General features: G+C 42.5%; 2 protein-coding genes across 12 annotated transcripts in view; both read right to left on the bottom strand.

Annotated features, from left to right (window-relative positions):
• Positions 1-564: 564 nt before the first annotated feature.
• On the bottom strand, positions 565-7233 carry gfi1aa (growth factor independent 1A transcription repressor a). 3 transcript variants are annotated; one of them, XM_023816656.2, is made up of 8 exons: positions 7088-7233; positions 4468-4584; positions 4168-4362; positions 3446-3664; positions 2675-3081; positions 2419-2556; positions 2034-2199; positions 565-1533 (listed from the first exon to the last, which is right to left on the bottom strand). In XM_023816656.2, exons 3-8 carry the CDS (start codon positions 4277-4279, stop codon positions 1355-1357), a joined length of 1221 nt encoding a protein of 406 aa, XP_023672424.1. In that variant the 5' UTR covers positions 4280-4362; positions 4468-4584; positions 7088-7233; the 3' UTR covers positions 565-1354. The 3 variants fall into 3 exon arrangements, with proteins under 3 accessions (XP_023672424.1, XP_023672426.1, XP_023672425.1); XM_023816658.2 differs by having other exon boundaries at positions 3464-3664; positions 4168-4584; XM_023816657.2 differs by lacking the exon at positions 4468-4584 and having other exon boundaries at positions 7088-7184.
• A 1542-nt stretch (positions 7234-8775) lies between these two features.
• evi5a (ecotropic viral integration site 5a) overlaps positions 8776-11498 on the bottom strand; it is a 38648-nt gene continuing 35925 nt past the window's right edge. For 8 of the 9 annotated variants that reach the window (XM_023816636.2, XM_023816634.2, XM_072704253.1 and 5 more), the window contains one exon: positions 8776-11111. In XM_023816636.2, the coding sequence (XP_023672404.1) occupies positions 10821-11111 (291 nt within the window). In that variant the 3' untranslated portion in view covers positions 8776-10820. The remainder of the gene's footprint in view (positions 11112-11498) is intronic. The other variant, XR_002838892.2, reaches the window with a different exon arrangement.

Here is an 11498-nt window from a genome sequence, read left to right as displayed (position 1 = left end):
TCAGAGATTTTTCTTACCCTAGTATGAAAATGCAGGCCGACACTTGACGGCTGTTGAGTCTGAGAAAAAAATATTAAACTGGCAACTTTTCACGATAAGGAAGTATTGTTTTTTAATCTCCGTGTTTCCAAATGTTTACGGAAAGCCGCCGCAGAAATGGCATTAAAAATGTATACCTGAAACAAACGTGTAGCATGACCCAGCTCTTTCCTCGGTGTCTATTACGCCGGTAAACGAAAGAAATAACAGAGGAGGCCTTGATGAATTATTACAGGTGGAACCGCCATTTATTTTTAACTAGCCCTATCCAACCCCCCCTCCCCCTCCACCACCTTCTCCGTGACAGAACGATAGGAATTTTAAAAAAAAAATCATCCTTGTGTTTCTGTTAATTTACGGATGCAATTCAGATTTACCGAATACAGTGAACAGATTTTAAAATGTACAAATAATAAGCGCATGTAGTCCATCAGAAAAACATAAATTTGAAAAGGAAACAACGATATTAAAGTTATTATTAAGATGCGTGATGTTACGTGACAAGCGAGAAACGTTTTACATTAGTTATTTAAAAGGTTTATTTATGGACGAACGACAGCAGTATATCTTAACAACAATTAATGTTATTCTTTATTTACAGCAACGTTTTTATTATTAATCACTCATCACTCAGCATAGCATTATCTTAAATTCAGTTGCAGTAATTAATTAATCAGCTTTATTTTATCTAATTAATGAAAGCTTAAAGGAATGATTAAGAATGTGCAAATTGTCTGAAATGCATGACGTTTATGATAACTGTTACGACAATTTTTTATTACATCTTTGCCAACGTCTATCTGATAAGATAAATCAGTAACATTCATGAGACTGTTGGGTTTCAGAGTTACAACCGCGTCGCGCCTCGTAGTCTTACATTATTTTTCCATAAACATCATTTTTGTAGTGCCTGTTTTGCCAGCACCTGTAGCGTTTATTTGAAAACAAAGTGACAATCACTTAGAAAGCGGTGATTTTTCTTTCACCCGTGTGCATATGCAATGTTTTATAATATACAGCGTCCGATTATTTATCTGACAACATTTGGGTTTCGGGCACATACTCCAAGAACAAACCAGCTGCAATCTGTTTTGACCCTCGAATCATTCCGTTTGAAAATGATTGCCATGCCGATTGCGTCCGAGATGCTCTAAACAATAGTTATTTCCCCCGTCATATATCCAAGGGACGACAGAATCGTGGATGCTCTGACATTCGACTACTCTCGTTTGCTTATGGACCTCTTTATGCTCGCAGTACTCGCACTAGTGTTCGGTGTAGTTCCTCTCCTATCACTAAAACGTGAGGTTCGCCTTCATTTCAGTCCGTGCTGGGTCTCCTTGTGTCTTCTCAGATCCACCTTGCGCTGAAAGCCTTTACCACAAAGGTCACATCCAAAAGGCTTGAAACCGGTGTGCTTGCGGCTGTGGGTAATGAGGTTGGAGCTCTGACTGAAGGCTTTTCCACACACCTGGCACTTGTGCGGCTTCTCGCCTAAAAACGCAAAAAAACAAAGAAAAATTACATCGGCTAAGATTAAGCACAACATTGTGTCTTTATTGGACGGAAGTTTGATGACAGTCTTTTTAATATATGAATTAAACTCCTGATTTATTATTTTGCCATTTTAATTTCCAGAGATTAATAGAGATTTCCAGAGATAAAACTATATAAATACACGTGACTGCTCCAGTCGATTTTTCATATACCGTTTCAGATGGATCAAAAAACTTAATTGTTCAACTGACAGATCAGGTTGACTTTAATACCACTACTATGCCGAAAAAAATCAGAAATAGTCTGACATTGATTCATTCAAAGCTTTCAGAACACCGACGCAGGTTACACATATGCTATATATAATAAGCAGACAGTGTTCACGGCGTAAACACGTCCGGCGTTTAAGTGTCTTGTAGCTTTTCATAAGTCAAATACACGTCCGGTCCCGATGAACATGTCCAGGAATACGGCTGCTTGTACCTCGTGTGTCTCACCTGTATGAATGAAAGTGTGTTTCTTCATGTCTGACTTCTGGTGGAATCTTTTTCCGCAATACTGACATGGGTAAGGCCGGGTGTCAGAGTGGATGAGCAGATGTGTGGACAAAGTGGATGACCTTTTGAAACTTTTACCACAAATTTTGCAGTCGAAACTCCTTTCCTATGGAAACATAGAAGAAAAAATTCTATTGTTACTATCCGTGAAATGTTTCCAGTAAATATTAATCGCACTTGTTTCAGTGTAACATTCAATGGACGCAGTTGTGTCATTGCTCCTTTGGACGAAACAATGGTGTCTGCTTAAATGTACTAGACCATTTATAATTTATCAGAAGCAACATGTGTATTCGTATTTTCCACGGCAGAGTCGCCCGTTCACCTGGGAATGCACCGCTTTGTGCTGCTCCAGGCTCACCGCGTGACCGAAGGTCTTCCCGCACATCTCACAGGCAAAAGGCCTGGTCCCGCTGTGAGACCTTCGGACATGAACCTCCAGACCGTGCGGCGTGGAGAAAACCTGCGTGGGAAGAAGATCGATTTCATTTCGTTTGTAATTAGACGACGTACGGTTTATATTTTTAAGTGCATTAAAACATTTTTACTTTTCAGACCGCAGGAAAATGAATAATTCACACCTTACTGCACTTGATGCATTTGTACGCCCCGTTCAGCAGAAGCCGGCTGCAGAGCAGGTCAGACTCGGCCTTGATGTCTGGTACCTTACTGTGCAGGTTGTGATCTGCATATAGGCGTGGCGTGCTTGACCTTTCGAACAGACTCGTCGCCGAGCCGTAATCATTGTACAGTCCCGCAACAGAAGCCCGCTCGGTGAACAGAGAGGTATCGGTACTCCGGTCATCGTAGAGGCCCAGCGATGCACTGCGATCCCGGGATACTGGGTGATGCGGGTACGTTTGCTGGACTAGATGCCTGAGCTCAGACCCGGAGTAATTACTCCAAGCACAGGGCCGGAAGGGGATTGCAAACGGGTGGTTCTCGTCCACAGTATGTTCGTCCACTGTGAAGGACTTTTCTGAATCAGCTGCGAAAATACAGAACTTGTGTCAGATTTCGCCATAAATAATATCGAAACATTATTGAGTCTGCAAAAAATATACAGGCTTAACAGATATATAATGACGTCTTTCATATATAGTAAGTTGGAGATATTAACTTAAATAAAGGTGAATTAATAAGTATTATATAATAGCCTAAATAAATCGGTCATATTTAATTACGTATAAATGTGCTAAGTAGATAAAATATAAAACCAAAGTGATAGTAAATTGCCTTACGGCGTAATAAGACGTTGACAGCTCGAAATGGACTGGACCATACACCATATGTCTGTCACGTGATCTGTCACAGGCAGTCGGTTTGATTCAACTCCTATAATCGGCACTAACCAAGCGACTCGCACGCACCGGGTGACGCCGATGGGGACGGCGGTCTCCAGTAGTCCTCGTAGTCTGGTGACCGGCCGCACATGCTGCCCTCGCAGCTGAGCGGTGACTTGGAGGAAAGGTCAGCGGTCTCCACCAAGTGAGATGGCGGGGAAACTCTGCCCTGGGCATCGATAGCCAGTGAGTCGGAACAGCATCCCGACTCCACCGAACTCTTGTTTTCTAATTGCCAAAAGATAAAAAGGATGAAATTTACACTTCAATACAGAGGTAATCGGAAATTAAGATTACTGTGCCAAGAATAATGTAATAATATAGTGCAAAGCGAATACGAAACAATAATTTGACCGGAATTATAACAAAGCGGCATAACAATTCTATTAATTCTGTAATGACTCTAGCGGATGTGGTTTCATTAAGAAGTATTACTAAATTCATACAAGTAAATTTAAGATGCAGAGTTTAATATAGACTACATGGCAAAATTCTTCAATATTTGAAAATATTTAATATAATTTATACCAACCAATCAGAGTATATATTAAATAATTTTCAAAGGTACATTTATTTTGTTGAATTTTTTGTGGATCTTTTCTTCTAGTTTATAAGTGCCTCATAAACAGTAAACAGACTACTTTTCATATGGAAATATAACATTTATAAAAAAAAACACACAACCGCAACAACAACATTTAGTCAGCAAATTTTGAAAAACTGAACTTTACCTGCACATATGTGAGCTAAAATCGTGTCTAGCCTGCTGTAATCATCTTCCAGGGACCTTGGCTGGTGGTAGCTGTGAGCCCGTTTGCTCTTCACCAAGAATGACCTGGGCATTTTTGATCCTCTCCTTTGGTGGCCAAACTGACCTGCGACTCTGCCGTTCTGCTGGTCCGCAGGAACGAGCGGCTCCGTCTTATCTTTGGAAATATTTAAAGACCATTGGTTGATGACTGCGCCAGTAAAGTCTTTTTTCTCCTGTCTGGCAGGGGCTCGGGCGTGCGCAGAAAAGCCCTGTCGTTTACCAGGTGTTATGCGGACAGGTGCCCAAAAGAGGCAACAATCCCATAGGCTCTCCCGGGCTTGTGATTGGTCTCTCAGAGGACAAATGCGAGCAGCCCTGTCAGATCCGACTGGATTACCTGGGGGAATTTAAACGGATGGCAATCAGGATAAGTGACACACTGCTTTAACACTTTGTTACCGAATACGGCAACAATGGAGATAGAAGTGGAGATGCAAAGGAGAGACCGCACGGTGCTGCTAGAAGCCGATTTGTTCGATTTGCTTGTATGTGACTTTGGGACCAGACTGTGGGTTCAGCCTGTACTCTATTTCCGACGTGCAAAAGCAAATTAATTTTACGCAAAAAATGAATGGACTGAATGTACTGAAGTACGGCGAATTAGATGTTGGGGTTGTACTTATGATTTTTACATTTAAATTTCGACAAAAGCCGAAAGTGTTTACTTTTATATAGGAATAGAGACTTACTATGTTTCTCCAGGCAAGTAGGCGTGTATTTGAGTTAGTATTTTACAGTATACCTTATAGGATAAGCATACCTTTTTTAAAAAAAAAAAAAAAACATTACAAAACAATTCCGTGCCTATTTAAATTATTTCTTTTGTCAGGAATCTGAAGCCGTTAACTTGAAATGGAGTACACTCACGGCTACCTGTGCCTTACTGGGCGCATTTAGTAAATTTCCACAAAGAGGTGCATCATTTTGAGGAAAACTAATTTAAGCAGAAGACACCCTGTGCGCCCACGCGCCGAAGCAGCCTCCGTATAGTCTCGGGTTTCTTCCTGAATTACGTGCGTCCTGAAAGTGTAAACAGAGCTACCTTGTCCGTCTCTCACACGGAGTGGGCGCTGATAATATCCAATCTAATTATATACACAACACTGACTGCATTTACATCGCACGACAGACTGCAAGAGAATACCGACCCTATTGCTTTCCAGTCCTGTCTGCCGTTTTAACATTTTCTTTGCCGCTATTAAAGTCCTTTACATTCATTAGTCACCGTGAGTCAAGCAGAAGCAATCAAAATATTTGTCATGGACAGCTTATTTTTCTTTTCCATTAATCTTCACTAGGCATAGAAAGACGTGCTTCTAAAACATTTGTAAAATGCGTTTGTACATTACACTGCGATCTTGATCAGGATGAGCATTTGGACGGTGGATGAATTTATATACTATTTTGATGTTCTCAAATTATTTTACGTGATATACAAATTATCATTCTTAATATCCGAAATTTGTTATCACTTAATGTATTTAATTAAGTGAAATATGTCAAACAGCGATTCACAAATATTTTGTATAGAAAAGTAGCATGGAACGATTTTACAGGGTCATTTAATTACATTTAATTAACACTTTATTTTCCGGGTAGATGTCTGACCGACATCTCACTGCATAATTGTACAAAATTCACTAATGTTATTCAAGAATTTACGCTACAAAAAGTGATTTAGTGTTTTATTGCAGAAAATACATCCACCAAAGACACAACAATAATTTAAGTTCAATAAGATGTACTGTGTTACATATATTTGAACTAACTTTAAAAGCTTTAATTGATTCGTCAAAGTTAACACTTACGACTTTTACACTGATTGAAGATATAGTACTAGTTCAGTGTCTATTATTCAGTGTGAGATTCAAAATACCAGTACAACCCAAGGAAACCTATGTTCCTCTTTTTCACATCAGGGTAGATTTCATATTCAAGACCTTGAGGACATCCGCCCTCTGTCGATGACAGCGGATTATTACGGCAAACCGTGTTCGGAGAGGGCTTGAATGACAACCGAAAGGAAGCACGAATGGATCTAAATTTTTCTTTGATGAATTGCAAAGCATTTTTTTCCAGAAAAAAAATCTAATTATACCCCACTGGTTATTGTATTCCTATACGAGAATATGCACCAGCTTAAACAAAAATTGTCAGTAAATTTCAAAGTATACTTGTCATCGAGCCACCTTTATGAAATGAAATAACGGATCAGATATTTCGTATATATATTGTGGAAAAGCTTCCACGGACTATTCCGTTACACCACAAGCAGTTTATCAGCGTAAAGTCCATCAGTGTACATACAACCAGTGCTGCCTGTTAAATAAAATCAAGACAGGGTCGCACATTCCGGCATTCAAGGTTACCTGAGGATTAGAGTGCATAGGACGGATGGGAAAAATATCATGCTGTTCCACCTGCTACAACAGAGTGCATAAAAAAACTTAAGCGCGAATGCTGGAATCGGCCGATAATCGCTTGATCTAACTCGTCTCTGTGAAACGAACTACTCACATCGTGACCATCGACCGTCATGAAGAAATGCAAATTTGTCTGCGTGTTTAACTTGAGAACTTATTCAAATTCAACTATTTGAACAGGAAATTTCTCACCTACGTCCCAAAATCAATCACTTCTAAAACAAACAGAAATCCAACACCGAGCTTGGTGTTCGTTGAGTTAGATAAAGGTGCTTTTAGTCCACTAGGTTACCGACAACCGGTCAGATCTGATTTATTTCGTTTTTATATTTAATGAGATTAAATAAACAATACTCTTTTACATCGCCGCAACGATTTAAGGTAACACGAAAAGGTTCTGAATATACGCAGGCTTACCTAAAGAAAGCGATTTCAACACAGATCAGCAGCGCTGAGGGTTTAGCTCTGCGCAGTTACGAGACTTGACTTGAGTTGTCCCAAGTGAATAAGAAGCTCCACAAGTTCAGCCCCTAAATAAAGCAAGAGAACTTCCTGAACGTTACGGTTCTGCAATACGTTTCATAAGAAAAAGGGGTTTGCAACCATTTTATGAGATTCTGAAACTGAATGGGATAGTCGCTTCAAGCAATTTTTAATTATTGGACACTTGCATAGTAAAAATGATTTGACTTCCGCTGAAAAAAAAGAGAAAACAAAACTCCGCGTTTCTAGTGCGCACAGATTTACTATTCAAATGTGAAATTGATGAAATTTCAGCACGCTAAGTTTTGTGCTTCTGAAAACCTTGACCAGCTCCGTATTTACGATATAATGCATAGAAAAGCATCTTAGTTTAACAACAAAAAAACTGCAAAAGTTCTTGTGGTAATAAAATTTTATGTCGACAAGAAAAGCCTATGCAAACACACTGAAAAAACGATAACGGTGGATTCATGTCTTAGTTGTCACGGTATAATTAACAAAATAAGAATGGAATTTTCCGCATCGAGGTGCGTGACATGAATTTTCAATTTCTGAACAAATATGTCTAATCAGCATCGAACCGTCGTTTCTGGAGAGTTCCATGGGCTCTCTCATAAAGGTTCTGATTAATGCCCTATCACTGCCGTCAGTGGCACCATAACCAGACAGTTGGTTTTCGTTAAGCAGTGACTCTAGATCGCACGCCGGAACAATTTTCTTTTTTTTTTTAGACACGGACTCCCACAGAGAAGCATCATAACCCAAAGGAGGCGATCTGGTTATATTTTCTCATTTCCTTTTCACCGGGGGCGGTTTTATATTTAGGGGTGTAGGTGCGGTCGTAACTTTTAAATGCTGTTCGCCAAATTAAATTGCCATTACTGATTTATTCTTAGCAGTGACTTAACATGTGTTGCAAAATACCGTCTAAGTGTGAATACTGATTTTTTAAAACGGTTCTTATTTTACAAAACTTTTATTGGCGATTCTGTGCGGAGCCTCATAAACACACCTTGGTGGATGTTGTTCATGCGCACGAATCTTACTTTGCACTGGGTGGCCCTTGAAACACTGGGAAAAGTGACGATCCTTCGTGTAAATGTAATTTTCGGACAATACCAAATCTAACGAGGACTGGTAAAAAAAGGCACCAATTTCTATTAAACCAATTTACTCCCAAGCTGTGGTTGGACGACTGCATTGTAGGACTTCGTAAGCTGATGTTTTGTGCGCTTTTCCATTCCGTCACAAAAAAAGTGAATTTGGGCCATGTAAATCCATCGCACCAGATAATAGTGCCAACAGCTTACATAGAGAAGTCATGGATCGAACAAACGTTGAAGGGATATTCTGAAGGCGCATTATTTGAGAGAGAAACTACAGCCAGCGTCTGGCGTCTTAGTGAGAGTCAGGATGTTTTCAGCTTAACACGCTTTCAGCAGATTTCCTCAAACTCTTGTGGGACGCAATTCCGAAATATTCGTTTAAATTAAGATTTAGGATTAATTTTATAGAGCAGCGTATTGAAGGGTAAAAATTACGTTTAGTGTCGCGTTAACTCCACATAGCGCTGAATGTCCGTACCACGAATTACCGTCCCAGTGACAAAAAACACAAGAGAGTCAATGGAAAAAAATCATTTTATTAAATAACATTTTATTTGAAACACATCACACATAGTGTTTATTTTAAGGTCGCACTGGACTTTGCCCAACACCAACTATTAGTGTTGCGTGGTTAGGTGACACCTGTGCCGTGGGCTGGGACCATCTATCTGGTGAAGACCGTTATTGGGTCTGGAAGCAGGACATCATGGGGACAGCTGTTCACCAACCCTCCCCCCCCCACCCCCCTCAAAAAAAGAAAAAAATACTGCCCCTTCGTCACTGCTTGCACCAAGAAGAGAAGGTGTAAGTTTCAAGTGGGGGGGTTGGGGGGGAGGGTACATCCTGGAGAAATGGACGACAACTGAAGAGAACCCCCCCCACACACACCCCCCCAGAATGTAGGTGGATTTTTAAAAATACTTTAAAGAGCCTTGTAGTTGTGTTGGGCAAGGACATCATCTGCCCGGGGGGGGGGGGGGGGGGGGCTTAGCAACATTTACAGAGAGCACAATGCATTATGGAGGAAACAATGGCTGCCCCCTCTGTGCCCCGCTCTTCCGGGGGGGGGGGGGTTGGGGGGTGCCCCCTCTGTGCTTCGCCTACCTTGCCGGTCCTGCCTGTGCCCACCCTTGGGTGACACATGCATTTTGATAATTCATAATAACTTTAAAATTCTTCCTAGTTTCAACTGAGCATCTCGCAATCGAGATAAAAAAAAACATATTTACAAGTGTACAGGATTAAAAGAGGTGGTGAGAGCGCTGTGTGTTTAGTGCATCAGTGTGCCCCTCCCTCGCTGCCCCGCCCCGCCGAGCCTGTACCCCCCCAGCGCCGGTGTCTGTGTGCTGCCTCTCGCCACCCTAACTGGGACCTGACGGCCCACATCGCTGCCATTTACTTTGACATCGGCTGGTGATTTCATGAGCTTCTGGGTTGTGCAACTGTGAATGGGGGGAGGAAGGGGAAGGAGGGAAAATCAGACAATCATTTTGCAACACTATTGCTTCAGTTCTAACTTGATTACATCCTCTTCAGCTACCTGCTACAACTGATTAATGTTACACCGTGGATCATGACTGGAGAGAAATGAAAGAATTCAAACTAGCCTTATTTTTACGATCACCCATAGGCACAGAGCAGCCGGTAGAGAGAAAGACACACACACACACACGCACGCATGCACGCTCACGCACGCACATACAAACCACGGTGTCGATGCTCTCGTAGCACGCTATCATCATGCATAAATAAAACGCTTACAAAACGTTGCTCGCCAAAGCTCTAACGGTTCACATAAGAATAGCTTAAGGAATGAAACGTCCCTCAAGGCTAATCTGTACAATCTCTGCAGATATTTAAAAAAAGGCCTTGTATCTTCAAGTCACGGTACAGACAGAGCGAGGGGGGTTAATTAACACACCTGTGACATGTCCACAGCGCCACATAAAAGGGGTCACATGAAAGCCAGCAGACTCCCGCCTGGGCCTGGCGAGTCCCCTGTAGGGCCTGATCCGCGCTGCTCGTCTGCCGATTGTTGGTTTGATCATTGCTCAATTAACACATTTCTCATCTCCGACACACAAAGTTGTCTTGGTCAAGAAGCAAAGGACAGGATTGATAAAAACCAGTATTGCACAAAATGCCTCCCCATGTTGTACCTGGTTGTATGTTGTACCCCATCTCAGCCGTGCTGCTTCCCCCCCCCCCCCCCCCCAGCGAGGGTTGGGGTGGCCGACTATGGGCTTCTAGTCGCGCTCTACGATGGGCAATGACTCATGGTGACGGTACAACAGTTTTTGGCAAAGTAAGGCAGAGAGGGACAGAATACGACGTAAAAGCAGCTGTAACAGAGTCTCAGGGTTTTCTCCCTGGTCAGAAACGCAGAAGCAATTCAAACCTCGTGAAAACGTACAGCCTCCAGATGGAAGGAAGTGTAATTGTGAAAAAAAAATTAAAAATCCACGAAGAGGTGCCCCTGACGAGCAGAATCTCGCACCGCCTCCCTCCCTGCCTTCTTTCCCACGGTTGGCGGGGGGACATCGGCACTGCCTTGTCGGCAGTTACACAGTGGTTGTCTTGTGGCTACTGGGTGCTTCCGAGGGGACGCAAAGGTGCGGGCTACCCTCCTCGCCATCGCTGTCGCTCTCAGCCAGGTTGGGGTGCAGCAGAATGCGCTTGGTATCCTGCCGTGGCACAAACGCACGGGAGACGGGCAGGCATGTCGGGTCAGCGGCCGCATCGTCGTCCGAGGAGTGGTACGACTCGTCGTCGGCTATGTAGTGGTTGACGATGTGGATGCTGTCAAAATCGAGCCGGCTCGACGATGCCCCCGGGCGCCTCAGGCATCGGATCTGCAGGGGGGAGGAGGGAAAAGGGGGGATGAATGAGGTGACGCGTGCAGGGCGCCCCCATCAGGACGGGAAGACTAATAATACACTCTGATCTTTAGCACAGTGGGGTATGAGGAACACGTGTGTAGACATGCAATGTTCCGGTTTCTTAGACGTGTTCAGCCAAGGCTCGAATCGCAACCACAGCACATCAGACGGCAAATTTCAATAAGCAAAGCACAAAAAAAAAAAGAAAATAAATTAATCACATCGACAACAACGGCTCAAGTTTCGTCAGAAGGTATAAAACCAGGTTGTCACTCTAGAACATTCCAGAATGCATGCAAGGGACAGGGAGAGGCGACCAAACTGCTTGACTCTCAGCATCGATCACACTGCTGTGTGGTG

Source organism: Paramormyrops kingsleyae, chromosome 21 (genome assembly GCF_048594095.1).
Source record: "Paramormyrops kingsleyae isolate MSU_618 chromosome 21, PKINGS_0.4, whole genome shotgun sequence".
NCBI classification, from domain to species: domain Eukaryota; kingdom Metazoa; phylum Chordata; class Actinopteri; order Osteoglossiformes; family Mormyridae; genus Paramormyrops; species Paramormyrops kingsleyae.
The sequence above is the reverse complement of the archived record's forward strand: the minus strand, read 5'-3'. Positions and strand labels throughout refer to the sequence as shown.